The sequence below is a fragment of the Tamandua tetradactyla genome, chromosome 23 (genome assembly GCF_023851605.1).
Source record: "Tamandua tetradactyla isolate mTamTet1 chromosome 23, mTamTet1.pri, whole genome shotgun sequence".
Lineage (NCBI taxonomy): Eukaryota > Metazoa > Chordata > Mammalia > Pilosa > Myrmecophagidae > Tamandua > Tamandua tetradactyla.
In genome coordinates, this window is record NC_135349.1 from 11,076,167 (window position 1) to 11,103,775 (window position 27,609).

The following is a 27,609-nucleotide window of genomic DNA, read 5'->3' on the forward strand; positions in this document are numbered from 1 at the left end:
CCCCGCACGCGTCCAGGGCGAGCCGCGCCCACCACGTGCTCCGGCGCCCCCTCGTTCGTTCGTGGCAGTTGGCCGCCTTTGGCGCGGAGCGAGGCGCGTCCCCTCGCGGAGGGCGGTGGGTGGCGGGCGGCCGGCCTGTATAAAGCGGCGACCGAGCCCGCGGCTTCCCGGAATCTCGTGGAAGTGCGCGCGGGCCGCGGAGGCGGGGAAGTCGGCGCAGGCATGGGGGGAAGCGCCCGGAACCGGGGCGTCCTAGGAGGAGACGACGCCCCCGGCCAGGTGGGGGAAGCCGAGGACCCCGCTCCTGGGGTGGGGGTCGACCCCGGAGACTGCCGGCGGGGAGGTGACGGGTGGTGGGCGTAGGGGCGGCCTCCGAGTGTTTACCGTCTTGTTTTTTTTTTTTTATTCTCAAGTCTCCGTATGAGAGGCTAAGTCAAAGGATGCTGGACGTTTCCGGGGACCGGGGCGTGTTGAAGGATGTCATCCGAGAAGGCGCTGGGGAGCTGGTGACCCCTGATGCTTCCGTGTTAGGTACGGCCACAGCCTGGCTGGGATTTGGCCTCGCGGTGCTGGCGGAGGCCAGTGGAGATATAAAAGCACTGTCCCTTCCGAGTGGCAGCAAACCGTTCAATTGCACTTTTCTCTAGGGGCGGGAAGATTGTATTTTTTTTTTTTAAGTAGGTAGTATTTTATAGGGTAGAAAGTTTTTTGAATTTGGATTTTTAAGCAAAGAGCAAGGAAACCCATCTGTCACCCCTTTGCACCACCCAGTGTGAGCAGGGAACGTGCAAAATGTTGAGAAGAGATTCGTTCCTATAATTCGGCATATGGGGTGGTTTAAGCTCATTTGATTGCATCGTTTTGGTGGAATAGCAGAGCTCTGATATAAGACATCAGTCCCTCTGCCTCATTTTCCTCCCCCTGGGTCTGTTTTCTTCATCCTAGTGAAATACTCTGGATACCTGGAGCATACGGACAAGCCTTTTGATTCCAATTGCTTTAGGAAAACACCTCGGCTGATGAAACTTGGAGAGGGTAAGTTCAGACTAGGAACTGGTGAAGAGATAAGGGAACGTGCCATAGGAAGGGAAAAGTCACCAAAGCACAGGTTTTCTGCGTTGGTTTTTCTGAGACTGGGTTTTGCTAAAGGCAGCCAGGTTCTCTCCCACATCCCCCCTGGAGCCCTAGGGATTCCAGAGATGGCCTAGCTGGCAAGGTTTCCTTTCCTGCATCCTGCCTTCTCCACTGGCCGTTTTTCTTTGTTCATTTGCTAAGTGAACAGGTATTGAGTGTTCCCCACACACAAGGCAGGGTGACAAGGGAGAAGGTGCCCAGATGATTAAACCTTCCCAGTATGGGGAGATTGACGTGTATTCAGTCAGGTAACCTTGGAGAACCCAGTGAGTGCCAGGGAGGTGGAAGCACTGTATGGAAGTGTTTAATGAAGGTACAGTTAATTCCAGCGGGGAGGATCTGGCAAGGCTTCCTGGAGGAGGGGGCATTTGAAATGAGCCCTGAAGTTTGTGTGAGATGTCAGCCAGTGTAGAAGCTGGGGACAGGGTGAGAGGGAAGAAAGAGAACAGCAGGGACAGAGCCGCAGAGCCTAGCAAAGCTAGAGTTTGGGAGTGGCGGTGGTAAGCGGGAAGAAACAAGGCTGGAAGGTGGGTTGGGACCACCGTACAGACGGTTTGGAGTATTACGCAGAAAGGACTCGAAGGGGAAAGAAGCTGATCGCATCAGGACAGGATTGGACACCCTTTAACCATGTTCCTGGCCTCTTTGTCCAGATATCACGCTCTGGGGCATGGAGCTGGGCCTTCTGAGCATGCGGAGAGGAGAGCTGGCCAGGTTTCTGTTCAAGCCCACCTACGCCTACGGGATGCTGGGCTGTCCCCCCCTGATCCCCCCAAACACCACTGTCCTGTTCGAAATCGAGCTCCTGGACTTTCTGGACTCTGCCGAGTCAGACACGTTCTGTGCCCTCTCGGCTGTAAGTTCCGGCGTACAGGTGTCAGCCCTTGCTACGGAAAGGGGTGGGTTTGGGGCATTCTGCTGTACCGCCTCCCCTGCCCCCAGCCCACCCTGGGCTCCTGCGCCGTGGCCCTGCCTTGGTGGAGGACCTGCGTGTCCAGTCCGGGTCTGTCATGGGTAGGTAGGAGTGCTGGGCCCAGGTAAGTGGTGGTTATCGACCTGCAGTTTAAGCTGCCGCCTTTGTCATCCTTTGCCCAGTTCTCCCTGCAGGGCGGTGGATATCTGCTTCCCAACGTTAAGTTTGTTGCCCAGTAAGTATTGGCAGCCCATAATGACGGAGACTGTATAAATTATATGTCAATAAATTGTTGTCTAACCGAGGACACTTGAGAGTGAAGGGCCTTTTAACTAGATGGGACATGAGGACTTTGGGTGTCCACTGGGACAGTCCCAGGGAGACCTGGACACATGGCCCTTGTCCTCAGAACTTTAGTCGTGACTTTTCTGTGTAGCCTTTCATTTAAGCCCCTTAGAGGTAGGCCTTGTGATCTCATCAGCAGATGCATACCCTCTCCCCTTCATCCTGTCCCACGCCGGCTTGGGTTTGCAGCCTTAGATGTCACCCCAGGTTTTGCCTCAGTGTAAGATGTGTCCTCAGCTAACCCCTAAGTACCCAAGAGAGGGGTCTGTCCTCGGAGTAGAGGTCCTTGTAGATGCCTGGGGCTCGCTTCTGGTGTACTAAGCTGGTATCTCCAGGGATGGGACCAGGACATCTGTGCAGAGAAGGAGACTGTCTGAGTGATGGTGATATGTGGCCAGGACCGAGCAGTGTGGCGGTAGTGACCAGGGGGGCACACCGAGACCCGCGCGCTGGGTGAAGGACTGTCCGTGCTCCATGGGAGACCGCTCCCTTCGGGAGAGCATCAGGGAGGGTGGGAGAAGCAGGCCACCTCCCGGCTCCAGCGTGTGCAGTGGGGACGCATCACACCCACTGCCACGGCTTCTCTGGGAGCTCCGGGGACTGCGCTGCCAAGGCTCCTTGTTTGGCTCCCCGAAGGCAGTAAATCAAAGTTCCCAGAGCTGCAGTGGCACTCTCGCCGCGGCTTTGGGTTCTCCTGCTGAGTGTCCTTGTGTTTGGTCCCCAGGAGCAGCAAGCCCAGTTTCCACTCGAGAAGGTCCTGAAAGTGGCAGCCACTGAGCGGGAGTTTGGCAACTACCTTTTCCGCCAGAGTCGCTTCCGTGATGCCAAAGTGAGATATAAACGGGTAAGAGTGCCTTGGAAATGCAGTGTGAATCTAGACCCCTGTAAACTTCCTTCCTCAAAAAAGCATGGAATGTGTCTCCCTGGGCAGCCAGTAAGAAGAAAGCTGTGGAGAAGTCCTCGGGCCAGTGGGGTCACGGCTGGGAGAAGGGGGTACGCAGGGTTTCGGGAGGGCCTCATGAGGCTTTGCGTTTTGATCTGGTTGCCGGTTACACGGATATGATCGGGTCGTAGAGGTTCATTGAGCTGTGCGCTTATTTTTGTGCTCGCCTGTGTGTCTGTTTGCTTCAGTGAAAAGCTTTTCACAATTCCCACTCCGGTACAGGGTCCTGACCAGCTCCCTCGCTGCACCGTTTGCCACCTGCATTTCATGTCTCTTGGAGGATGGAGATTGAGGGAACTCCCGGAGGTCGGACTCCATCCTCACCACGCTTCCGCTGGGGACGCAGCAGGAATTTCCTGTTTCCTTGGCAATTGTTTCCCACACGCTCTCTGTGTGCCACACTGTGTTCTCTGTTCTAGAGGGAACCGGTGGACAGGGCCCCTGCCCCGGTGGGGTTTAGAGTCCAGGGTTTTTCTGATGCTGTATTTCACCTCCATACTGACCCTAAATTGTTCAGGCTCTACACTCAGCTGCAAGTAACAGAAACCTGGGAAACAGCATCTTAAATAGACAAGAGATTTGATTTTTGTCCCATAAGGAGAAGTCTGCAGGAAGGTAGGCCCGAGGCTGGCAGAGCAGTTCCCCGAAGCCATCGGGGTGCCAGTTCCTTCTGGCTTTTTCTGCACAGTCACTCTTAGGTGTGTCCTGGTCGTACCCCAACACCCCCACGAGATGGTGGCGCCCTCTGCAGCGTCACGTCGTGTTCGGGGCAGGAAGAAGGAAAAGGAGAAGTCTGTGTTTTTGTTTATGTGAGGAGCTTTCCAGAGGGCCCCACCGCTCAGTGGCTTCCCTTTACATCCCATGGCTGTCTGGGAAGCTGGGAAGTGCAGTTTTCACTTGGTACGCTACTGCCTTAAAGAAAATGGGGGCTCTGGAAGGAAAGAAGGGGAAATAGATATTGAGTAGGCAGCTCTCTCTCACGTTTGGTGGAGATGAATATGCTCCAGGGAGAAACGGGGAGCGAGAGCTTGGAGCATTCTCTGGAGTGCTGGAAAAATCAGGTTTTTATGGTAGGTGCTGAATCACAGATGCCGTTACTTCGGAAAGCTTCTTGAGAGATAGTCTGTTTACTTGGAAAAATTTATCACTGCCCCCCACCAAAAAAAAAAAACCCATATCACTTCCCTCCTTCCATCCCCTTGTTCTGTTTCCTAGGTCTAGTCCTCAGGGCAGTTACTTTTTAATTATAATTGTATCTGCCATTTTCCCCCTGGTATTCTGCGTTACTAAATAATATGGCTTTTGGGTTTTTTTTTACATTATTGATTTCTCATTATGGAAGGTGAGGCTTTAGTTCTGTTTTTGTTTATTTTTCAGTTTTAAAATGTTTTTATTGAGATGTCTTCACACATCATATAGTCCTTGCAAAGTATACAATCAGTGGCTCACAACATCGTTACTTAGTTGTGTATTCATCACCATGATCATATTTAGAACTTTTGTGTCACTCCAGAAAAAGAAATAAAAAGATAAAAGAAAAACCCCATACATCCCATACCCCTTACCCCCTTCTCATTGACCACCAGTATTACAGTCTCCCCAATTTTTTTTTACCCCTTATCCCCTCTATTATTTACCTGTTGTCCTTATTTTTTTACTCATCTGTCCATACCCTGGATAAAGGGAGCATCAGCCACATAGTTTTGTTTTTGTTTTTGTTTTTAAATTATTTATTTATTTATTTATTTTTTACATGGGCAGGCACTGGAAATTGAACCCGGGTCCTCTGGCATCGCAGGCAAGCATTCCTGCCTGCTGAGCCACCGTGGCCCGCCCAGTCACATAGTTTTTACAGTCACATTAGAAAAACTATATAGTTACACAATTGTCTTCAAGAACCAAGGCTCCTGAAATGCAGTTCAACAGTTTCAGATGTTTCCTTCTAGCTGTTCTAATACACTAAAAACTGAGAAAAGACATCTGTATAATGCCTAAGAATAACCTCTCAACTCTTTGAAATCTTTCAGCTGCTGAAACTTTGTCTTACTTCTCTCTTCCCCCCTTTGGTTAATCCCATGATTCCGGGTCCTGGCTCATCCTGGGACTTCTGTCCCACATTGCCAGGGAGATTACAGCCCTGAAAGTCATGTCCCACATAAGGGGAAGGGCAGTGAGTTCGCCTGCCCAGTTGGCTTTGAGAGAGAGGCCACATCTGAGCAACAAAAGAGGTTCTCTGAGGGTGACTTTTAGGCAAAATTATAAGTAGGCTTAGCTTCTCCTTTGTAGGAATAAGTTTCATTGGGGCGAACCCCAGGATTGAGGGCTTGGCCTGTTAAATTGGTTGTCTGCACTACTTGTGAGAATATCAGGAATTCCCCAGGTGGGGAAGTTTAATATTTCCTCATTTCTCCCCATTCCCTCAAGGGGACTTTGCAAAAACTTTCTTTATTCGCTGCAGAAATTACTTTAAGATGTATCAGGACATCACACTTAACCTGTACAAGCCAACAAGGTCTCACACCCTTTTCAAGATTCCATTTAATAATAGTGTTCCAATAAACTGACCATGCAACTTAAATTAGTGTGCTACCAAAAATATAAATTTTGCACCAAATAAACATTTCTTCCTTTGGTCTCACCCAGAAGCTGAAGTTTTGAGGTATAGACCATATCATCGTTTACACTGGATTCTGATTTACTTTACTTATGTCCAGATCAGCTTCATTCATATCACTACTTGAAGTCTGATCTACTTTTGCAACTTTTTAAACTGTTGCTGGGATGGGGGACTGCTGACTTTCACAGCTTTAGAGCGCTCCCTCTGAGTCTCGGGTCACACAAACACCCGAAGTTCTGGGGAAGGCCGTGTGATAACACACACAGCTCGGTATCTCAGAATTCAGAATGAACGGTTCCACCTCCTGCAATAGTGACTGCGGTAAGAGCTTATAATCTAGGGCCCTTTACTGCAGGCCCTGACCTGATAACCCGTGCTCTCGACTTTAGTTTGCAGAGTTTTTATATTATATCTAGTCCATATGAGTGATAATATTTGTCTTTTGGTTTCTGACGTTTCATTCAACGTGCGGTCCTCAAGGCTCACTCACCTCGTTGCATGCCTTACCTCATTCCTTCTTGCGGCCGCTCAGTGGTCCTTCATATGTATACATAGGTGACAGTCCCCCTGCCATGCCTCAGTCATCGTACCATTAGGCCACCTCCATCCATTGCAGATCGCAGACACTGCCACCATAAACACCAGTGTGCGTATGTCCATTCGTGTCTCCAGTTCCTCCAGGTATATCTAGCAACGGGGTATCGGGATCATACAGGAACCCCAGCCCTGGCCTCCTGTGGAGCCACCACACTGCCCTCCAGAGCGGCTGTGCCTCTCAGCTTCCCTATCAGCATTTTCTCCAGCACTCCTGTCTCATTGTTCATTTTTAAATAGTTAAATAGTTTTATTCACACATCGTACAATCCAACCTAAGTGAAAAAAAATCAGTGTTTCCCAGTATAATCACTCAGCCATGCCTTCACCACCGCGGTCTATGTGAGGACATTTCCTTTTCTTCCATGTAGAATCCCATACTCCTCCCCTGTATCCCCCCTTATTGACATTTAGCTTTGGCATATTGTCTTTGTCACACACAGTGGAAGTATATTACAATGTTACTGTCAACTGTAGACCCTGGTTTGCATTGGTTGTACTTTTTCCTGTATACCGTCCCATTTTCAGCACCCTGTAATGTTGACATTCATTTGTTGTCCCTCATGCAAAAATGTCTTTTTATGTGTACATTTAATCACCATCGATGTCCTTTCTAGACATTCCTAAATTATACCGTCTCAGTCTTTAACCTCTATCTTTCCTTCTGGTTTCATACATTCCCCCAGCCCTCCTCCCTCTGTCATACTCACATTCAGCTTTATTCAGTGTATTTATATTATTGTGCTATAATCAGGTGGTATTGTACTATTCCTTTCTGAATTTTTACGGTCAGTCCTGTTACACAGTCTGTATTCCTTCAGCACCAATTGTCCAATCTCTACCCTATTTCTATTTTCTGATAAACTTGTGTTCTTTTTTTTTAACCTTTAAAATTGTGTAATATAACATATATACAGAGCAAAGAAAGAAAAAAACAGTAGTTTTCAAAGCACTCTTCAACAGGTGGTTATAGGACAGATCCCAGAGTTTGTCATGGGCTCCCATACCATCGTCTCAGATTTTTCTTTCTAGCTGTTCCAGAACATCAGAAGCTATAAGGAATAAGTATTTTTTTTATCACCACAATCAACTTTTTTTCCTTTTTTGTGAAAAATAAAAAAGCAATAAATTTCAAAGCACCGCACAACAATTAGTTGTGAAACAGATTTCAGAGTTTGGTGTGGGTTACAATTCCACAATTTTAGGTTTTTACTTCTAGCTGCTCTAAGATACTGGAGACTAAGAGAAATATCAGTTTAATGATTCAGCAGTCATATTTGTTTGTTAAACCCGACCTTCTCTGTATAACTCCACCATCACCTTTGATCTTTATTTGTCCCACTCTTTAGGGGTAATTAGGCTATGGCCATTCTGACTTTTTCCTATTGGAAGGGGCTGTCAGTAATACGGGGTAGGGTGATGGAATGAACTGATGCTCTGGAGAGGTTGGGCCCTCTAGGTTTCAGGACTTATTTGGTCCAGGCGCCTGTCTGGAGATTGTAGGTTTCTAGAAAGCTACCCTAGTGCACTGGACCTTTGTAGAATCTTATATATTGTCCTAGGTGTTCTTTAGGATCGGCTGGAATGGTATAACCTGTGTAGTTAACGTCAGTTCTCCAAGTTTCACTCATTAATGTTAGTTCATATTAAGCAGACCATACAGTATTTGTCCTTTTATTTCTGGCTAATTTCACTCAGCATAATGTCCTCAAGTTTCATCCGTGTTGTTACGTGCTTCATGACTTTATTCTGTCCTATAGCTGCATGATATTCCATCATAAGTGTATACCACAGCTTGTTTTTAGACACTCGTCTGTTGATGGACATTTGGGCTGTTTCCAACTCTTGGCAGTCATGAAAAATGCCACTGTAAACATCAGTGCACAAATACCTCTTTGTGTCCTTGCCTTCAGTTCGTCTGAATAGATACCTAGCGGTGGGATTGTTAGACCGTTTGGCAGTTCTATACTTAGCTGCCTTCCAGAGCTGTTACACCAGTGTACGCTCCTGCTGTTCTAGTTTGCAAGCTGCGGAAAGCGATACACCAGAAATGGAATGGCTTTTAAAAGAGGGAATTTATTAAGTTGCAGGTTTGCAGTTCTCAGGCCGTGAAAATGTCCAAATTAAGGAAGACTATGAAAATGTCCAAGTTAAGGCACCAGCGAGAGATTACCTTCACTCAAAAAAGGCTGATGATATTCCGAGTTTCTCTCAGCTGGAAAGGCGCATAGCAAGATCTGCTAGATTTTTCTTCAGTGGCTTCCCCAGGGCACTATTGGTTCTGTTGGCTCTAAAACTTTTGCCAGAATGGTTCCCTCTTAAAGGGCTCCAGTAAGCAACCCCACCTAGAATGGGTGGAGACACATCTCCATGGAACCCAACTAGTCAAAAGTTACCATCCACGATTGGGTGGGTCACATCTCCACGGGAACAATGAAAAGCTCCCCCCTAGCAATACTGAATGAGGAGTAAAGGACATGGCTTTTCTGGGGTCCACCAACAGATTCAAGCTGGCACACCCCACCAGCAGTGACCAAGTGTGCACTCCTATTTTTCTTGGAAATCGATTGACCTGTGGGCTTATTTCTGAGTTTTCAATTTGGTCTCTCACTTCTCTTCGGTGGATCTTTAGGTCTGTTCTCCGGCAGTGCTACACTGTTGTGATCAGCGGGGCTTTGTAGTAAGTTTTGAAAGCAGGAAGTGTGAGTCCTCCAACTTAGTTCTTCTTTTTTGAAGATTGGTATGGGCTATTCCAGGCCCCTGACATTTCCATTTGAATTTTTAAGATCAGATTGTCCATTTATAAAGGCTGTTGGGGTTTCGGTAGGGATTGCTTTGAATGTGCAGGTCAGTTTGGGGAATATCATTATCCTAACACTGGTCGGTCTTCCAGTCCATAAATACAGCTGTTCCTTTTAGTTAGGTCTTCCTTAATTTGTTTCAACAATGTTCTCTGGTTTTCAGTCTACAAGTCTTATTGTACTTCCTTGGATGGATTTATTCCCAAGTATTTCAACTTTTTGATCCTGCTATGGGTGGAGTTCTGTCCATTTTATTTTTGGATTTTTCATTGCTCACATGCAAATACAGCTGACTTTTGCATATTGGTCTTGTGTCCTGAAGCCTTATTGAACTCATTTGCAGCTCAAATAGTTTCCTGTGTGTGTGTGTGTGTGTGTATTCTTTAGGGTTCCTAATACAGGATTATCTTATTTATTATCATATGAAAACAGAGATAGTTTTACTTCTTCCTTTCTAATTTGGATGCCTGGTTACTTTTTTCTTGCTCAGCTGCCCTGGTTAGACCCTCCAGTACAGTGTTGAGAAGTGGGGAGGACAGGGATCCGTGTCTAGTTCCTGCTCGTAGAGGAAAAACTGTCAGTCTTCACCATTAAGCATGTGGGTTTTTCATAGATAACCTTTACCAGGTTGAGCAAGTTCCCTGCTATTCCTCGTTTTCTCATGAACAGGTGTTGGATTTTGTCAACTGCTTTTTCTTTGTCTTTTGAAATAACCATGTAGTTTTTGTTTTATTCTTTCGATATGGTTATTTCTGTTCATTGCTTTTCAGAAGTTAAGCCAACCTTGCATTCCTGGGATAAATCTCTCTGGGTCATGGAATATAATTCTTTTTTGTGTGTTGCTGAATTTGATTGGAGAGTATTTTGTTTAGGGATGTTTGTGCTTATATTCATAAAGGATAGTCTCTAGTTTTCCCATAGGGGCTTTGTCTGGCTTTGGTTTCAGGGGAATACTAACCTCATGGAATGTGTTAGGAACTGTTTCCTCCTTTTGTGTTTTGGGGAACAGTTTGAAGTCCTAGTATTAATTTTTCTTTAAACATTTGGTAGAATTCCTCACTGGTTCTGGGCTTTACTTTGTGACAAGTTTTTTTTTTTAATAAATAACTCAAACTCTTCACTTGATAGAGGTGTATTTCTTCATAAGTCAGTTTTGGTAGCTGGTGTCCTTCAAGGAACTCATCAGTTTCACCTGTTTATTACTTTTTAATGCTTGTCAAGCTTCTAAAGGAACATGTGACCAAGGACTTGTAAATCTGATAGGGGTATGTATGTGATTTTTTTTCAGATAAATTACAGACTCTTTGAAGGCAGGGAAAAGGTATTTATCTTTTTGTCTTTTCACATTGAAGTAATACAGGAATCCACATGATTTTACTACGTTCCAATACAGTAACCCAAGAGCTGAGTTCCTGAGAATCAAAAATGGAACAAAAAGATTTTGAAGATTTTTCATTCCGCTAATGCTTGGGCTTTACTATAGTTTTATACGTGGTGAAAGTATGTTACTAGGACTATATAGATCTTAACTAAAAAGTACATAATATCCTGGCAGTCATTTCTGCGTGTAACGTCTAACGCTTTGAAAAAATGTACACCCACTGTCTAATCTTTTTGGTGGTATTCGTTCACTGCCCATTTAACAGATGAGAAAACAGAGGGTCAAAGTGGTCAAGTAACTTGGAGGAGATCCCACGGCTGGCATTGCCACAGTCTGAATTCTGATGTCCATCCGTCTGCCCGTCCTGTGCTGTTTGTACTTTAGAAGTTGTACCACTAAAGGCTGGTAGAGGGCAGCAGATCTACTTCTAGCCAGAGCACGCTGTGTCAGCGGGGTCAGGAGGACGTGGCACTGCTGGGCATCAGGGAAAGGGTGGGTTCCCTCTAGTGGGGGGGGACGAGGGAAGGCTTCGCTGGAGAAGCAGCATTGGAGCTGGGACTGGTGAGAAAGATAAGATGGATGGGATGGGGGTAACATTCGAGGGGGAAGGGGTGTAGGTGCAGGGGCCTGGTGGTGAGACATAGACACCAGGAAGGGCTGCAGAGCAGGTGCACCCAGGGACAGAGGGCACCAGGGGTCAGGGTCAGGCTCAGGAGGGCAGAGCCACCACCAGGGGTGGGAGAGGAGAGAGGAGAAGGGCGGAAGCAGGAGTCACTGGGACAAGCAGTTCAGGAGCCGGGGTGAGGGCCGGGCAGCTGGGGTGCTGCTGATAGAAAGATGGGGGCAGACAGCTGGTAAAGGAAGCCAAGAGTATCAAATGCAGCTGACCAGCTGCTGATGGTGCAGGGAGAGGAATGAGAAATCTGGGGGATGGGGAAAGGACTGGAATTTTGGAAATGCTGAGGTGGTATCTGGTTTGTGTGTTTGTTTTAATTTTTAAGTAATTTTAGACATTGTTTTCATGTAAGGAAACTTACTTGAAAGTTGTAAAAATAGTACTAAACAACCACATGGAAAACTCCAAAGTACCCCAGATTTACCTTAACATCTTGCCACATATGTTAGTTCATTCTTTCTTTTCCTTTCTCTTTCTCTCTCTTTCATTCTTTTTTTTTTCTTTCTCTATTTCCTAAGCTCAGTAGATTGCACTCATCATGCTCCTTGAACACTTGCCCCACGTGTATTTCCTGAGAACAAGAATATTCACTTACCTGACCACATTAAGTATTGTTACAAGTTCAAGAAATTAAACATAGTCTGTATTTCAGTTTTTTTCAGACGTCCCAATAGAGTCCTTTTGGGCATTTTCTCTTCTGTTATTTGCTGCAGCCCAGGCTCCTGTCCTGCATTTACTCGTCATTGTCTCTTTTTAATTGTGGGAACGTAGCTGCAACATGACATTTCCCATCCCGACCACCTCAGGCACACTGCTCAGTGACATTCAAGGTTGTGCTCCTGTCGCACACACACTCCCCCACCCATCGCCCCAAGCACCCATCAGGAAATATGCTGAGTTTTTGAGACCCCTTGGAAGGGGGGTGTCCGTCCACGTGGCACCATTGGTCCTTCCCTTGTCTGTGCTGGCGGGGAACGTAGGACCTGCAGCCCTTGCAGGGTGTGGTTCGCCCTGGACAAGCCCAGCCAGGGGGCTCTGCGCTAGGAATAGATTCCTGGGGCCACTGTCTCACCCCCTGGAGTGTTGAAAAAGAAATAGCTCTGCCAGCCTCCAGCCCTCCCGGGCTTGGCTTTATCAGGTATGCCATGACCCACGTCTGCCAGCCGCCTCCTGCCACGTTCAGTTGGGTTTCTTGGTCTTTGGCACTCATCGGCTCCCTGAGGGCAGCTCCTTGTCTCTTTGACTGCCATGTCCCCGGTCCCTGGGACAGCTCCTGGTCCGTGGGCACTTTGTCAAGTGGGTGCGGGATGTGTCTCCTGCCTTCCAGCTTCAGTTTTCTGCTTTCTGCTACCAGTTCTTATATAGCTCCCCTGTTCATTTCCTCAACTCCATCAAAATACTTCCTCCTTTCTAAGACAGTGTAACTTCTGGCCTGGATTTCTGAAGTTAGGCACCTTGGCTGGGTGACCTTGAGCTTTGGGTGTGCCCTTTCGCCAAGCGCCCTCGCCTCAGCCAGCTGCCCTTGCTCTTCGCAGGCTCTGCTGCTCCTCCACCAGCGGGAGGCAGCCCCCGAGGAGCAGCCCCTGGTGGAGGCCGCCCAGCTCCCCGTGCTCCTTAACCTGTCCTTCACCTACCTGAAGCTGGAGCGGCCCATGCTGGCCCTGCGCTTGGGAGAGCAGGCGCTCACCATCGACTGCAAGAACGCCAAGGCCCTCTTCAGGTGTGGACAGGTGAGTGGGGGGCGCAGGTGAGGGGGGCAGGTGAGTAGGGGGAGGGGAATGGAGGGGGGAGGGGAATAGAGGGGGCAGGTGAGGGGGCAGATGAGGCAGCCTGTGGCACTCTCCTTGGGTCCCCCCCAACACACACACACACACACACACACACACACACACACACGAGTGCGAACTCTCCTACGTGTGCTTTTGAAAAATTCCGTCTTTCGTGCCAGGCTTGCCTGCTCCTGAGCGAGTACCAGAAGGCCCGGGATTTCCTCGTCCGGGCCCAGCAGGAGCAGCCCTACAACCATGACATCAATAACGAGCTCATGAAACTGGCCAGGTGAGACCTGTTTGCTGGAATGAGACCAGAGGGGACCGTGGGGACCTGCTCCACCCCTGGATGACGCGCCCCGAGGGAAGGGCATCTGGAACCTCTTTCCAGCAGCTCCCGGTAGAACGAGGGACGCAGCTCCAAAGGCCACGTGTCAGGACCAGCTCCTGCCCTCCTGCTCCCCCCACCTCGCGAACGAGCACCCCCAGAGCAGTGGGCAGAGCTGCTGTTCGGATGCTGTTGCCCGCTTGCCCCAGCTGAGAACCCCGGCTCCCGGGTGGCTGAGGAAAGGGTTGCTCTGAAATGGGCCTTCGAGGCTGTGGGTTGGTGTCAGGGGACCGTCCCTTAGCAGTATAACTATTTTTCCAATAAAGAGTTTAGACGTTCCTTATAGAAAACTTTGAAAATACTAACCCGCGAATAGGAGTCACCCCTGATTCCAGGACCCAGTTACATGCCCACCGTTGTGACATTTTTGTTTTTGTTTTAGTTTTTGCAGCTGTTGCTCTGTGTCAAGGAGGTTCTCTTACCATTATATACTCAATCCGCGGTGCTGGCCGCAGCTCTCTCTGCACTGTCCCCGGGCCCCTGCGCAGCTCTTGGGGCGTCCCCTGCCTCCCCCGCCTCCCCCGCCTCCCCCTCCTGACCCCGTTGCAGGCCTGCTGGGTCTGGGGTATCTCTGGACCCGGCTGCAGCATTCCAGCCCCCTGTGTCGCCTCCGGCCTGCACAGCCCTTTTCTAACCCTTGTGCCTTTCTGTCCACAGCTCTTACCGCGAATACGTGGATAAAGAGAAGGCCATGTGTCACCGCATGTTCACATCCTCGGAACACGGCCCTGTGGTAGGAGAAAACGAAAGGTAACCAGAAAGCCGGGGTAGTGTAAGAGGTTTCAGGATTTTGTCCCTCACAGAGAGATGCGGATGACCTCCTGGCCGCCCCCTCCTGCCCCAGGACCCGTGCCTGTGTCTGCCTGGGGGTCGGGGAGGCAGCGGTGACACATGCCAGTGCAGACTGTGCGCTGCGGGGCCTCTCAGGCGGAAGTTCATGGACACAAAGCCTGCCTCGAGCTGGGAGTTAAATTTATACATTTGGGGAGCCTTGAGCTTTAAATTAAAAACAAACAACCAAGCGACTAAAACCCCTCCTTCTCCTGTCTTCCACTGGCCTCCCTCTCACAGTGGCTTAAGCTGGGACTTGGGAGAACCCCCAGCTGGGCCATGCAAGGAGGAGACTGTTTTGCTCCGTCTGGAGTTTCCCGAGAACGTGCAGAGCCCCCAGCTCACCTCACATCTCCCACACTCCTGGAGAAGGCAAGACCCAGGTGTCAGGGGGCAGGAATGGGCTGTGACGGGCTCACACCGTTTCCCTTTAGAATGAGGGCTCTGAGGAGGTTGGGAGCAGCGGACCGCAGGCTCTCCCCTGCAGGGCCGACCCCTGGGCTGGAGCGGCGAGAGGGCCCTCCCGTCGGCTGTTAACTTAAGAAAATTAGTGGGAACAACATCCCTTGCCTTAAACACCTGCCCAGCTGGGCACATAACTCTGCTTTCCTGAAAGAAGTTAAAACAAAAGGAGATGAATAGCAAGTAGCTGCCGACCAGGCCCGGCCTGCGCTAATAAGCCGCCTCCCTTGCTACCTGTGACCCTCCGGGGCTGGCTCAGTGCAGGGAAGGCAGTGACAAGGCCCTGTGGCAGCGGCCTTTTCCACAGGCTGCCTGTGCACCATCGTGCTCCGCCCTCTCGGAGTCACCGTGGGTCTCGGAGGTCACCATGGCCTTGATCACTGCTCCTAGTTGTCCCGGGGACCCTGGAGGAGGTGCAGGGCCTTGTGAGCCCAGGCACAGGCCGCAGGCCGGGTGACGGCCAGGCAGAATGGAGAGCCAGGCTGGCCCGTCCTGCTGGGGCTGAAAACCCAGCTCTCCCAGGGTCCGTCCTGAAGCTGGAGCTTGGGACCCCCAGCTGGGCGGCAGGTTCTTCTTTCGGACTTTCTTGCCACCCAGGCTTCGCTGTCTCTGAGGCTGTTTGGAGCCGATGCATTCAGGTGGTTTCCCACGTTTTCCCAGCTCACCGCCGCAGGCCCTGTTTCGGGCGGTGAGTGCCTCCAGGCTGCCCTTGGCTCTCTAAAACGGCCATGCCTGTCCTCCGCCCGCTGCTGGTGAGCTAGTTACATATTTTAGCGTTTGTCTGTCTGATCTTCTTCCGCTCCCCCCACACACGCTGTCCCCTGCCCCCCCTTTTTATTTCTGTTGTACTCGAGCCTAGTCAATTACCTAAAGTGTCCAGATTTATCTTTGGGCAGTCGAGTTTGGACAGACTTGGGCCATTGTTCCTGTCCTTGAAGATGTGAGATGACTCCTGTGGAACGAGTGTCTTCTCAGTCACATCCTCTAAGCCTCCAATTACCTAGACTGGATTTTCTTTATTTAGGTCACAGGCTATGTCTTTTTCATCTCAGATTTGCTACATCTGGAGCCATGCCTGGCACACGAGGTGCTGAGTAAATGTTGGCCAGATCGGTTGTAAAAAGCAGGAACACTGGGCCAGCCTACTTGAAACCATATCCCCCCCAGGCGGGGGCTGGCACTGGCTGTCAGGACCCTTGTCGTTGCCAGAGACACAGACGTGTCTTTTACTGGCATCCGCCAAAAAAAGCTTGCCTGAAGGGATCCTGGCTTGGCCCACAGGATCCAAGGAGGAGCTGAACGGCCAGTGCCTGGCAGATGGTGCCCATGCAGTGCCCAGGCCCCAGGGACCTCACCGCTGTCACCTCTGTCTTGTGCTCTCGGTCCCTAAGAAGGGCCCAGACTTCCGCGGCCAGGGCCCTTCCATTTGAGGGACAGCTCGGGCCCCACTCTACCCTCCTTGTCCTGTGCCAACCAAAACTCCGGGCTGAAAAATGGCCTGGGGTGGGGGTAGGGGGCACATGGCATCCCATGAGTGGCCCCCCCTTCCTGGCACCCAAGGGGAGGAAGCCTGCAAGAAGAGAGCTGCCATTTCCAAAAAACCAGGGCCACACAGACGAAGGGCAGATAAACGGAGGTGTCTCGGTCCCTGGTGATGCCTTGTGTTCTGCCGAGTAGGAGTTCAGCCAAGCCGTGACCACGCAGTGGAGCACTTGCCCGTTTTGTAGCTTCGGGATCTCTGCAGCTCCTGGTGCTGGGAGAGCAAGCATGGATGGAGCAGTGCGTATCCGTGGATGTGCCGCTTCATCGTTTTCCTTAGTTTGTATTTCCGGAAGGTGTGGCACCACCCAGTACCCCTGGATGGGAGTTTTCTTAGGAGAATCTAAAAGTCGAGATGGGAAGTCTGTGTTTAGTTGCATGTACATCGGAAGAGCTAGAGGCCAGTGGCCAACCCAAGTTCATATTTGGCAAGCTGCTCTGACCTAGCTTTTCCGTGGTCGCACAGCTGGAGGCGGCAGAGCTGTGCATGAAGACGCTCATTAAAAGCTGCTTGGTGGCTGTGTCCTCGCTCCCTCCTAGGCTGAGACTTGACAGGGCTCCCGCCTTGGTAAGAGCAATTTTGTCAGCAGCACAAGGAGCTTTTTGTAACAGATGTGGTCGCCGGTGGAAACCCCTGGAGTCGTCTTTGTCTATTTTTCTTAATTCCGTGCCTGACCTGCCACCTCCGGGGTCTAAGTTAGCTCCTTATCTGAGGCCTCAAAAGCATGCAAGTGGCTGAGACCTTGGCCGTGATGTTCTAGTGTCTAGCAAAGAGATGTAAAGTGGGCACTGCAGCTATTTTCAGCTATTTCAATGGTTGACACAGAATGGGTGAAATTTGTTCTGTGATTTCCAAAGGGTAGTGCCCCTAAGTGGACACGATAGGAAAGAGAATTGGGCTTGATGTGACGGATTTACTACTTACATGTCCTGCCAAAAGGGACACTAAATTTTCCCTGCACGGGGCTCAAACGTGCAAAAAAGACAGCGTCCCCCTCCCTCCTTGAAGCTTTTGGAGAATGCCCTTGGAGGAGCACCTGCTCCAGGCCAGGCTTTCCCAGTTTTTCCCCGGGGGGGCGGGCCATCCTGGGCGCCGGTGTCTGGGCCCATTGGGTCTCTCTGAGCAGAGCTGGAGGGTCTCCTCAGAGGTGGGTGACAGGTTGAGTGGGATGACCTTCCTGCTCTCTCCAGCGCCAGCGCTTTACCCTCAGAAGGTAGCAGCTCCCGTCCTTACAGCACTGCTAGCAGGGATGAAATGCGAAGGCCTCCACTTGAGACTTTGTTTTAAATCACACAAGGAAAGGGGCGGGGAAGCCCTGGTCCGAGAACAGACAGCTTGTGTTGCCTGCTGCTGCGCATGCGGCAGGGTTGTCGGAGGCACCCGCGGGCCCGGGATGGGCGGGGTGGCCTGGGGTCCGACCCGCAGCCGGACTGCTTCCCTTCCTTCCTCCTTCCTTGGTTAGCTCTGCTGGGTGCTGGGGGGGAGGGAGGGCAAATGGAGGGTAGTCCCCAATAACTGCTTCTGCTTTTGGGGGTTCACAGTCTAACAGCAGCAGCGAGACCATGGGTCAAATAAATACCGGAGTGCCCCTTGAGCGGGGCGTCCTGCCAGGAGAGCCTCGGCGGGGGCAGCCCCTGAAGGAGGGGGCATGGGGTAGGGGGCAGAGGGGCTTTGGGGACAGCATAGGGCAGGAGCAGGGAGTTGAGGGCTCAGGCCAGCGGCGGGCCCCTGTTGTCCTGGTGTGCGCAGTCCCGGTTGGAGGATGGGCTGCATCCTGGGGGCTCTGGGCTTAGGGCAAGGACGGGGACAGGGCAGAGGTGACCCGACAGGGCCGAGCAAGGGGCCTCGGGTGCCAGGTGGCCGAGCGAGGTGGTGAGAGCCTGACAGGGAGAGAAAGGGGCGTCCGAGCCAAGGACTCCGCTGGAATCGACGGAACCTTCTGTCCATGCCTGGCTGTGCTGTGTCGGAGGAGGTCTAGTGACAAACCGGAGTTCTCTCGAGGGGGATGATAGTGCCAAAGGCCCTTAAAGATGACCTGGGATAAATGGTGGAAGGCATGGAAGCTATTTATTCTGCAAAAAGGGGGCTGCATGGGTGCTGAGTAGGGTGTTTAGGAGAGACCAGAGGATCACTGCGCCCTGGGAGTGATCCGGGAGAGCTTCCTGGAGGAGCAGGCACGGCCTGAGGGGCTCCCCCCACCCCCGCACCTGGGGTTAGTTCTTAGGCTTGGCCAGCTGGGTCCCACTCAGCTCACCCAGGCAGAGCCTGGATTTCTCCACCTTTTGGTTTCTCGTCTTTTGTTTTTCATCTCAAGTGTTTGGTGGCATAGGCTCACCGTTCACTTACTACTATAGTTTATTTTTATTAACTTGGATCACAGCGTTCATTGAATGTACTTTATATGCCAAGCCCTCTTTTGCTTGCTTTATCTGGATTCGTGTTTTTATTAGCGCACCGGGAAGTAGCCTATCTCCATTTTGCAGGCGGCGAATTAGACGCGGAGAAGCTGAGTGCTTGCCTGGGCTTGGCAGCCAGCAGGTGATGGAGCTGGGAGCCCACTCTGCAGCCTGGGCCAGAGCCCTCACACAGGCTGGAAGAAAGAAGAAGCAGCACAGAAGGGCTCACCGGGGGCAGCCTGATTTTACCTTTTAGCTGTGTCGTCTTAGCGTTCTTCCACATAGCTAAGCCAGGTTTAAGTTGCTGTTCTGGGTTGATGGGTTTCAGATGCTTACCTGTTGGGTTCCTGCTGTGCTCCCCAGCCATGCCTCCCTCTCTCATAGTTCACTTCCAACTCTCCTTAGAGGTTTGTGTTGAGAACAGTGTGCCCAGACTGATAGTTCTGATTCCATAAAGATGTTCCCATGCCTCCCCCTTGTGTGATGAGAATATTATTCACTGAAAAGCCTTTCCTTCGATTTTCTTTTGTAAACTTTTTGTTTTCCTGCAATTCCTGATTGTATTTCTTTCATACACTGTTCACCTGTGTCACTGCCTTATCTTTTCTAAAACTGTGGCATCCCAGCCTCTGCAGCCCCTCTCTTCTCACGGGCCTCCTTCCTGGAAATCTCCATATTTCTGGAACAGTCTCCATATTGCTGCAGAGGCCTGCTGCACAGCTGCCGTTTCAGGGCCCCTTTTATCTCTGGGTTAAATCCGCCGCATCCTTGGATCCCTTTTCTTGGTTGTTTACTTCCTTGTTCTGATGGAGTATATTTTCAGGTAACTTTGTAAACCTGAATATACGGGAAATATATTTCCTGAATTGTTACACGTCCAAGAAATGATTTTATTAGACCTTGATCCTTGACTGAAAATACATAGCTTGGTATCGGTCTTATTTTATTTATTTTTGCATGGGCAGGCACTGGGAATCGAACCTGGGTCTCCAGCATGGCAGGTAAGGACTCTGCCTGCTGAGCCACCGTGGCCTGCCCTTGGTATAGATTTTAGAATGGAAAGAACCTCCCCCTTTCAGAAACTTACCCCACCTTCAGAACCCCCCAGAACCTTTCCTCCCTCCAAAGCCTTTCCTTCCCCTCCAAAGACCTTCCCCCCATCTCCCTTGGAAGGCCCTACCCCAAAGTTATTCCCCCCCCCAACTTGCCATATCGCCCCGTTGCCTCCCATTCACATCTCCCCACATTCACACCCCACCCCGCTCAGACCTCTTCCCTGCCCCACAATACCCCTCCTTACACACTCCGCTCCCCCCCACCTCATTCGCCCCTCCCCCACCCCTCAGTCTCTCCTCACCCCCCCCTCAGAACTCCCCCGGAACCTGCGCCCCAGGCCCTCCCATCAGCATTCCTTTCTCCTCCCAGAGCTCCTTCTCAGCGGCTGCTCCAGGTCTTCCAGAGAAGTCAGCACAGACCGTGTCTTGGATGGTCGTTCTGAGAAGTCTGCTTTTTCTTCCTCTTAATTCTTGGTCCTCTAAGATTTTAAAGTGGTGTGTCCAGGTCCCCTCCTGACACTCGGGTCCTTTTGCCACGCTCTTGGTGCCAGGCACTCAAGCTCTCCAGAGCTGAGAAATTCTTCTGGAATGTTGCTTCAGAAGCACTTTCTCCTTCTTCTCTGCTCTGTCCTGAGGCTCGTGGAGCTGGATGTTGGGCCTCCTGAAGGGGTCCTCTGTGTCCTTGGAGTCTCTCTTTTCAGTTTTCTGTTCGTCTTCTTTTTCTGGGAAATGTCCTTTTCTGGCTCTTCCAGTTGAAGACTCTTCATTTCAGCAATCACATTTTGAATTGAAGAGCTGTTACCCGATTTCCCTCGTCCATGGTAACCCAGTCTCTGTTTTCCCCTCTGCGTTATGGAGAGTCTCACACTCATAACCGAGCAGAGGGATAGTGTAAGGACCACCCGGCCCCCCAGCCCTGCTTTAAGGATTACCAGCGTGAGGCCACTTCCCGCCCCTGCCCAGCCCTGCTGGATGAAGTGAAAGCAGCCCGTCAACGCGGGGGTCCGCGCACAGGCTCTTCCCTCTTATCTCAGAGATAAGGACCATTCTTACATTTTTCCTTCTATTTCAAATGTTTGGGGCTTTTTTCCCCGTGCGTGTTTGCTTTGACCTTTCTCCTTTCCATGGTGCAGGCTTTCTGCAAATGCCTGGCGGTGTTGGTTGCCTGGTCACATTTAAGAGCGAAACCCTAGAAAGTTGACCAGGATCTCTGCACACCTGGGCAGGGCATCCCAATTCCAGAAGGAAGGGGTGGCATCAGGTATCAGACCCTACGTTAGCTTCCCTCATTTTCCTCAGATGGGTTTTCTTTTTGCTAAAACAGTGGGTACCAAATGCTGTGGCATTTTCATCTGCCTTTCCCCAGTTTCTAGCGAGGTTGCACATCGCTGCGTGTATTTGGGGACCATCTGCCTGGCAACTGATGGCCCCTCTGCCCGGTCTCCTCCTGGGTCGGTTGTCTCTGTCCCTGTGGCTCTCTGAGACTGCTTTCTGCAGGAGGGACATGAGTTAGGCATCTGTGGGTAAGTTCCCGTGTTTTCATCACCAGGTTATCTTAACTCGTTTGGGGATGTAGCCACGTGGAGGCTTAAAGCACACAGTTAAATGTGCCGCCACTTTCTCTGCAGCTTCTGGGATTCACGGCCTGCTTGGGCTTGCTACAGGAGCCAGCAGAGCTTGTCATGAGCACGCCAGAGAATATTATTCCCAGTTTTGTACATCGGGGAAGAAACAAAGCGCGGGATTGGCACCTTTCCCCGTGGAGGCCTTTGTGTGTTTGCGTGAACAGTTGTGACTGTCTAGGCTGGAAGTGACGTGACGTGGGAACCCTATGTGAGAGCTGAAGCTTCCCACGTGCTCGGAATCTTGACTCAGTGGGAGGGGCCCTGCGTGGCCATGGACCTTTCTCCTTCTCGTGGAGGTGTGGAGCTTCCTCCCTCTTCTCTGCTCTCCATACTTGAGAGGAGCCGAAGCCTTGGGGCTTCAAAAGGCGGAGGACCAAGCCACATTGCTTGGCCAGCTTTAGGGGTCGAGTGTCTTTGCAGAATTTTTTTAGAAAGGCATTTTCTGGGCAGCCGAAGCAGCTCCCGGGCGGACGGCCAGGCCCGGGGGGCACATGCATCTGTGGCCTGAGGTCCTGGGATTCGTTCCTGGTTCTGAGGCTCAGCCCAAAGCCCGCGCCGGGCCAGTGGGTCCCCCTGCCACCCCAAGCCCAGGCCACCCTCCAGGGCAGGGGTTACCTGGTTCCAAAATAGCCTTCCTGGGACCAGAGCAGCCTGGCCAGTTGCGAGGAGGTCCCTAGAGCAGGTCGTCCTCTCTCACCTGTGTCTGGATCTGGGTGGGGGATCTAGTTGATCCCCTTCTTCCCAAAGAGATTAAGAAGAAACGCTCAGATCTAGAATTGCATCTGTGCCTCCAACCAGACTGGTCTGAACACATCACAGCTTTTCTGTATTTGTATTTTTGTGAGTTTATTTTAGGAATTCATCTTTCTTTCCTTCCCGGTGTGCCCCCCTGTTCCCCCTCCCCAAGACAGAGGTGCGTGTTCTCCGGGGTCACCGGGCCAGGCCTGCATTCTCTCTTCATGAGGGCCATGGGCTATCCGGGCGGACCATTTGACATCTCTTAACCTTTCGGATGTGAAATGAATGTCTTTCTGCCCAGCTCCAGGAAGTGTCACTGAAGCCATCTCTTTGCCAGCTGTCTGTAAATAATCCCACTCGGGTCGGTGCCTCTTTGTTGTCCCCTTCCTGGGAAAGCGTGTCTCGTGGCAGGCTGCCCTGGCCCCTTCGCCCCTCTCCACCCGCCGTGGGCAGCTGTGATGGGCCCAGCCCCGCCCCCCCCCAAGATCCACCTACGTGGACCCCGTGTCCCGTGTGGGCGAGGAGCCAGCGAGGACGCCTTAACTGAACTGGGGGTGACAAGGGTCCTCTTTCTGACTTTCCCAATGCGCCGGGTGCCCTTTGTGGAGGTGGGAGCGTTGGGCTCTCGGTGCAGCGCCCCACAGCCCTGTCCTGGAGCCTCCCGGGCCTTGGTCTCGCTGTCTGCAGGGGGACGCAGTCGGTTGCTTGGGGTCCCTGGGGGTTTCCCTGGGTTGGGCTGCTTTCGGGCCCTCAGATGCCGGCTTGGTCTGTTCTTAATTTCCCAGGCTCATTATCAGGTACAGAGGCCCTGCTCCCGGCATGTGCAATCCTAAACACCAGCTTCGATAAACAAGGGAGCAGAGAAATAAAAGAAGTGGACCTGAGCAAATAACTGACATCAAAGGCATGTCCGGGTGCCACCTGGGGGCGAAGATAAGGCACCAGGTGGCGTTTCCTGAGGGCCCTACACAGCTTCTGTCCTAAGTTCCAGGGGCAGAGTGTGCATCTCGCACTGCCTCTGACGTTCGAGGCTCCCCAGCGTACCACCCACTGAGCGGCTCAGACCACACAAATGTGTTACCTCGAAGTTAGGGGGCCCGGAGGTCCGGGGATTTGAGGCCTGGGCTCCTGCTCCAGGCTCTAGGGGAGGACCCTGGCGTTTGCCCACCTGCAGGGGCTCCCTGCATGCCTCGGGAGCGGCCCCTTCCACTGTCTTCAAAGCATCTTCAAGTCAATCTCACACACACACACACACACACACACACACACACACACACACACACACACACACACACACACACACACACACACACACACACACACACACCTCTGCTTCTGCCAAAGGATCCAGCCGGCTGGTGGGGGACACAGAGCATGGGGGAGGGGGGTTCTGTTTCCTGTGCCCTGCACTCCTTCCCAAGGCCTCGGCTCTGCCCTGTCGGCCGGGCGCCCGCCGCCGCCCCTTCCCCCCACCCCGGGGGTGCTGCACAGCTTGTGTCTCTGGCTTTGTACCTCCAGAGTTTTTTTTTTCCCCAGAGCAAAATGTGAGCTTCTCCACTTTGGTACATTCTCATTTATGCCAGAATGTTACTTTTTATTGGTTTCAATTTGCAAATGCAGCTGGCTGACCCTCGTAAGGTCGGAAGGGATCCGTGGTGCCATCTGCCCACCTGTCTGTCCAGCTACAAGTTGGGGCGCGGAGAGCACAGGCGGATGGCGGGTTTCCTCCTGAAGCCCTTCCGTGGGACGCAGCCCAGATGGAAATGGCTTATTCTTTTTCTTTTCTCTCTTGATCATTAACCATTTCTTAGGAAAACTTTCCAACCTGTCCATACTGGCCTGCCCGTGGTACTCAGGTCCCATGTCTGCCAGCTGCCAGCTTTCGGCAGTTCCCCTTCCCTCCAGCCCCCTGTTTTGTTGGCAGAGTTCAAATTTAAGGTATAAAAATGCTGCGTACTTAGTTTTTTCCCTTTTTACATTGGGGTGGGGGGGTGGGAAGTAAAAGGCCCCCAGCCCCCAGCCTACCTCCAGAGGTGGGGTCACCCCTGCTGATGTTTCCTGTGTCCCCCTCCTGCAATGTTTTTGCGACTTTGAAAATGTGGGTTTACATGTGTGCTGGTTTGAGAGAATTTTTGTAGCCTAGAAAAGCCATGTTTTAATCCTAATCAATCTTGTGGGTGTAACCGTTTCTCTTAATCCCTATTCCGAACTATAGGTTGGAAACTTGATTGAATTATCTCCACAGAGATGTGACTCATCAGTTGTGGGTACTAAATTTGATTAGATGGAGATTTGACTCCACTTATTTGGGTGGGTCTTGATTAATTTACTGGAATCCTATAAAAGAGAAAGGTAGAGATTTTGAGAGAGCAGAGAATGATGACAGAATGACGAGAGCTGTGAGATGAGCCCATGCAGCCAGAGCCCTTTGGAGATGAAGGAAAATGCCCCTGCGGGAGCTTCATAAAGCAGGAAGCCTGGAGAGGAAGCTCGCAGACGACATCCTGTTTGCCATGTGCCCTTCCTGCCATGAGAGAAATGCTGAACGCCATGGGCCTTCTTGAACCGATATATCTTTCCATCCAGGGAAGATGGAAAGATCTAAGGAAGATACCTTAGATTGGAAACTTTTCTATAGACTTACTTTTTTTTTTTTTTCCTTTTCCTTTTTTTTTTTTTTTACATGGCCAGGCACTGGGAAATGAACCCGGGCTCTGGCATGGCAGGCAAGAATTCTGCCACTGAGCCACCGTTGCCCACCCTAAATTCCTGTTTTTAAAAGCCATTCCATTTCTGGTATCATTGCATTCTGGCGGCCAGCAAACTAGAACAACATGGAATTTTTGCCACAAACAGAATTAAGCATTTTGTGCAATAATAATTTGTTTTTAACACAGAAAAGAAAGACCTATTTTCCTTTTTGTAAATACCGAGCAGCATTCTGTCCCATGAAGGTGTGGTAATATTTTTAACAGAAGCGGACAGAGAGATGGATAGAATGGTGTCACCCCACGCCCGAGTTTTCTACGAGATTTACTGGAAAGTCCTATCCCCAGGCTGTGACAGTGAATCTTGAGCTGAACTAGGAAGTGCTGACCGATCTCGCAGGTGGCTGTCCCAGTTTATGTCCCCTTTGGAAGTGTCCGAGAGATTCCACCCGCCTCTTCACCATCGTTTGTCCTGTAGGCCTTTAGCACTTGTGTGGATCTGAATGAAGTGGGATCGCCTCATCAGAATGTGTATGTCCCGGCTTGAGTATCTTCTCACATGTGGGGAGAGTCGAGTCCTTGTCCATAAATGGCCAGCGTGCTGCTCTGTCTGTTTTTGTAACCAAACACCTTTCTGATGGTTTGTCAGTTGCTTTGCTGGATGTTCCCAAGCATCGGATCGTTCTCCGCACACAATGGTAGTTTGTCTTCTCCCCATGGTTTACCTCTCGAACAACCCAGAGCTTGTCTGACCGTGGGAGCGAGTCCTTCCAGAACAGGGTCAGGCAATAGTGGTGGTTCTGGGTATCGTGACTGGTCGGTAACGAAACTGCGCTGGCTTTTGGGTGAGACACATGATACATTCTTTTTTTAAATCGTGTTAAGGAAATGTGTCTTTACAGCAATGGCTGTTATCACCTTCTTTTTTGTCACCTACAAAGATAAGCTTTTTGTTGTTGTTTTTGCTTTGACCTCTTACGGTTGTAATATTGAACTTTTCACGTGGCAAGGATAAACGTTGTGTACATTTTAAATGGCTTGCTTGAGAGAGCAGCAGAGTATGAGGATGTAGAATGACATGGGTTGCTATTTCACACCAAGGAACCAGGAGAGAGGCCCTCTCTCAAGCAGGGCGAGCTGTGTGAAAAGGTGGGAGAAGAACTTTCCAGGCCCTAGGAACACAGTGCACAGGCCAGGAGGCAGGAAGATGAATGGAGGTGCGAGGATCAGTGGAAAAGTGCATGACTTGGAAGTACTGATCTCCCTTTCCCTCTGCACTGCCTGCACCCGCTGCTGCTGTCCAAGAAAAAATGCTGTTACAGGGCAGGTTATTCTCTCCTCCCCTTGGCAATTGCTGTTCTGCAAGAAGGGGATACAGGGAGTATGCTTTCTTCAGAGCCCCTCCCTCCCCAGCACAGCCCAGACAGGTGTTCACACCTGTAGGTCCCCTGAGCTGGGGTGGCAGGCATGTAGCGAGGACCTCCGTCTCCCAGCTTTCTGCCTGGTGGAAGTTACCAGTGTTGGGTTTTTCAGGGGAACTGCAGCTGGGGAGGAGAGATGGTGGGCAGGCAATACCCGCTGAACCATAAATAGGTTGCAGTGACAGCTGTCACTGGAGTCCCCTTTTTCAGATGGCATCTGCACGCGCTCATGTTGAAGCCCAGTGAGGTGCGGGCCGTGCACGTTTCCAAGGTGAAGCAGGATCCACGCCTCGCCCATTCCCCACCCCCAGACCCCTGGCAGCGAAGGAGTGGCACCCAGGGGCTGTCAGGGAGTGCGTTGTACCTGCACTCACAAATGCGTTATTTATGTTGGGGCCTTGGCTAAAACATGGGGAAGCTGAACTGGGTCATCTCGGAGGACCCCCTGTCCTCTGATTTTCTCAGACGATGTCCCGTGTTCTTGATGTGAAGGTTCGGAGCCCCTGTGTGAACCGGCACCTATGTCCCTAAGCCCTCTCGTCGTGCTGTACGGTGACAGTCCCCGTCTCCCGACCTCAGCTGTCGGGCAGGCCCCTCTCCCTGGCCCTGGGGGGTGCCCGTATACACGACCGTGACAGTGCCTGGTGGCCTCAGAGTGGGATCGCGTGTCCTGGGGACTCACAAAGTGTTATGTCCCTCACTGCTGTGCTTGATTTCCTAGATCCTTCAGCTAACCACGAGCCACAGAGGCGAGACTGCTGCAGCCCCTGCATCTCTTGGGGACACTTTTTGGAACAAGCTCCCCAGGGCAGACTCTGTGCAGTGACCTGCGTGGAAGAAGGTGCGAGAATCCCACCGTGGGGGCAGGGGCGGGTGCTTGGCCTCATCTCCGACTCTTGGCCACGCAGCGCTGCTGAGATTTGTTTTCACAGGTGCTGTTTTCTGTTTCACAGTTTAATGCCTGAGGCTAGAGTAGAGGAAAGTTTAGCTACTGACAAGTAGGAAATTGCTTTGTTTTTTTTTTTTTTCCTTTAAGGCAGTTTCTTGTTTTTGTTTTTGTTTTTTTAAGTGAAATTAGTCCTTGGCTTTTCTCCCAGTCCCAGCACCCCTTCCGGCTTCTCCTGTCCCTGGGGTAAATACAGATAGACATGGCTTTGTGTACTTTATAGAGCTCCCTGTTTTGAAGAGGGAGAGTTATGTTACATGTTTTTGTCATAAATAAAACACTTCCTTGTCCTAGCAAGGTCTAGCGCGAATTAGTTGTGTGAATTC

At 51.0% G+C, this 27,609-nt stretch overlaps 1 protein-coding gene across 2 annotated transcripts; it reads left to right on the forward strand.

The window, feature by feature from the left end:
* The first annotated feature begins 86 nt into the window (after positions 1 to 86).
* Positions 87 to 27,593, forward strand: FKBP6 (FKBP prolyl isomerase family member 6 (inactive)). Of its 2 annotated transcripts, none has more exons than XM_077140926.1 (9): positions 87 to 279; positions 414 to 531; positions 946 to 1,035; positions 1,788 to 1,990; positions 3,117 to 3,236; positions 12,940 to 13,134; positions 13,353 to 13,462; positions 14,219 to 14,311; positions 14,633 to 15,167. In XM_077140926.1, exons 1-9 carry the CDS (start codon positions 223 to 225, stop codon positions 14,829 to 14,831), a joined length of 1,185 nt encoding a protein of 394 aa, XP_076997041.1. In that variant the 5' UTR covers positions 87 to 222; the 3' UTR covers positions 14,832 to 15,167. The 2 variants fall into 2 exon arrangements, with proteins under 2 accessions (XP_076997041.1, XP_076997042.1); XM_077140927.1 differs by lacking the exon at positions 14,633 to 15,167 and adding an exon at positions 27,059 to 27,593 and having other exon boundaries at positions 94 to 279.
* Positions 27,594 to 27,609: the final 16 nt, after the last annotated feature.

What these genes read in the sequence shown, in the direction of transcription:
- FKBP6 (XM_077140926.1), top strand. Translation starts at nt 223, where the DNA reads ATGGGGGGAAGCGCCCGGAACCGGGGCGTCCTAGGAGGAGACGACGCC. An exon ending in GCTGATGAAACTTGGAGAGG is followed by an intron (nt 1,036 to 1,787) that starts GTAAGTTCAGAC and finishes CTCTTTGTCCAG; the next exon opens with ATATCACGCTCTGGGGCATG. An exon ending in GTGGTAGGAGAAAACGAAAG is followed by an intron (nt 14,312 to 14,632) that starts GTAACCAGAAAG and finishes TCCCTCTCACAG; the next exon opens with TGGCTTAAGCTGGGACTTGG.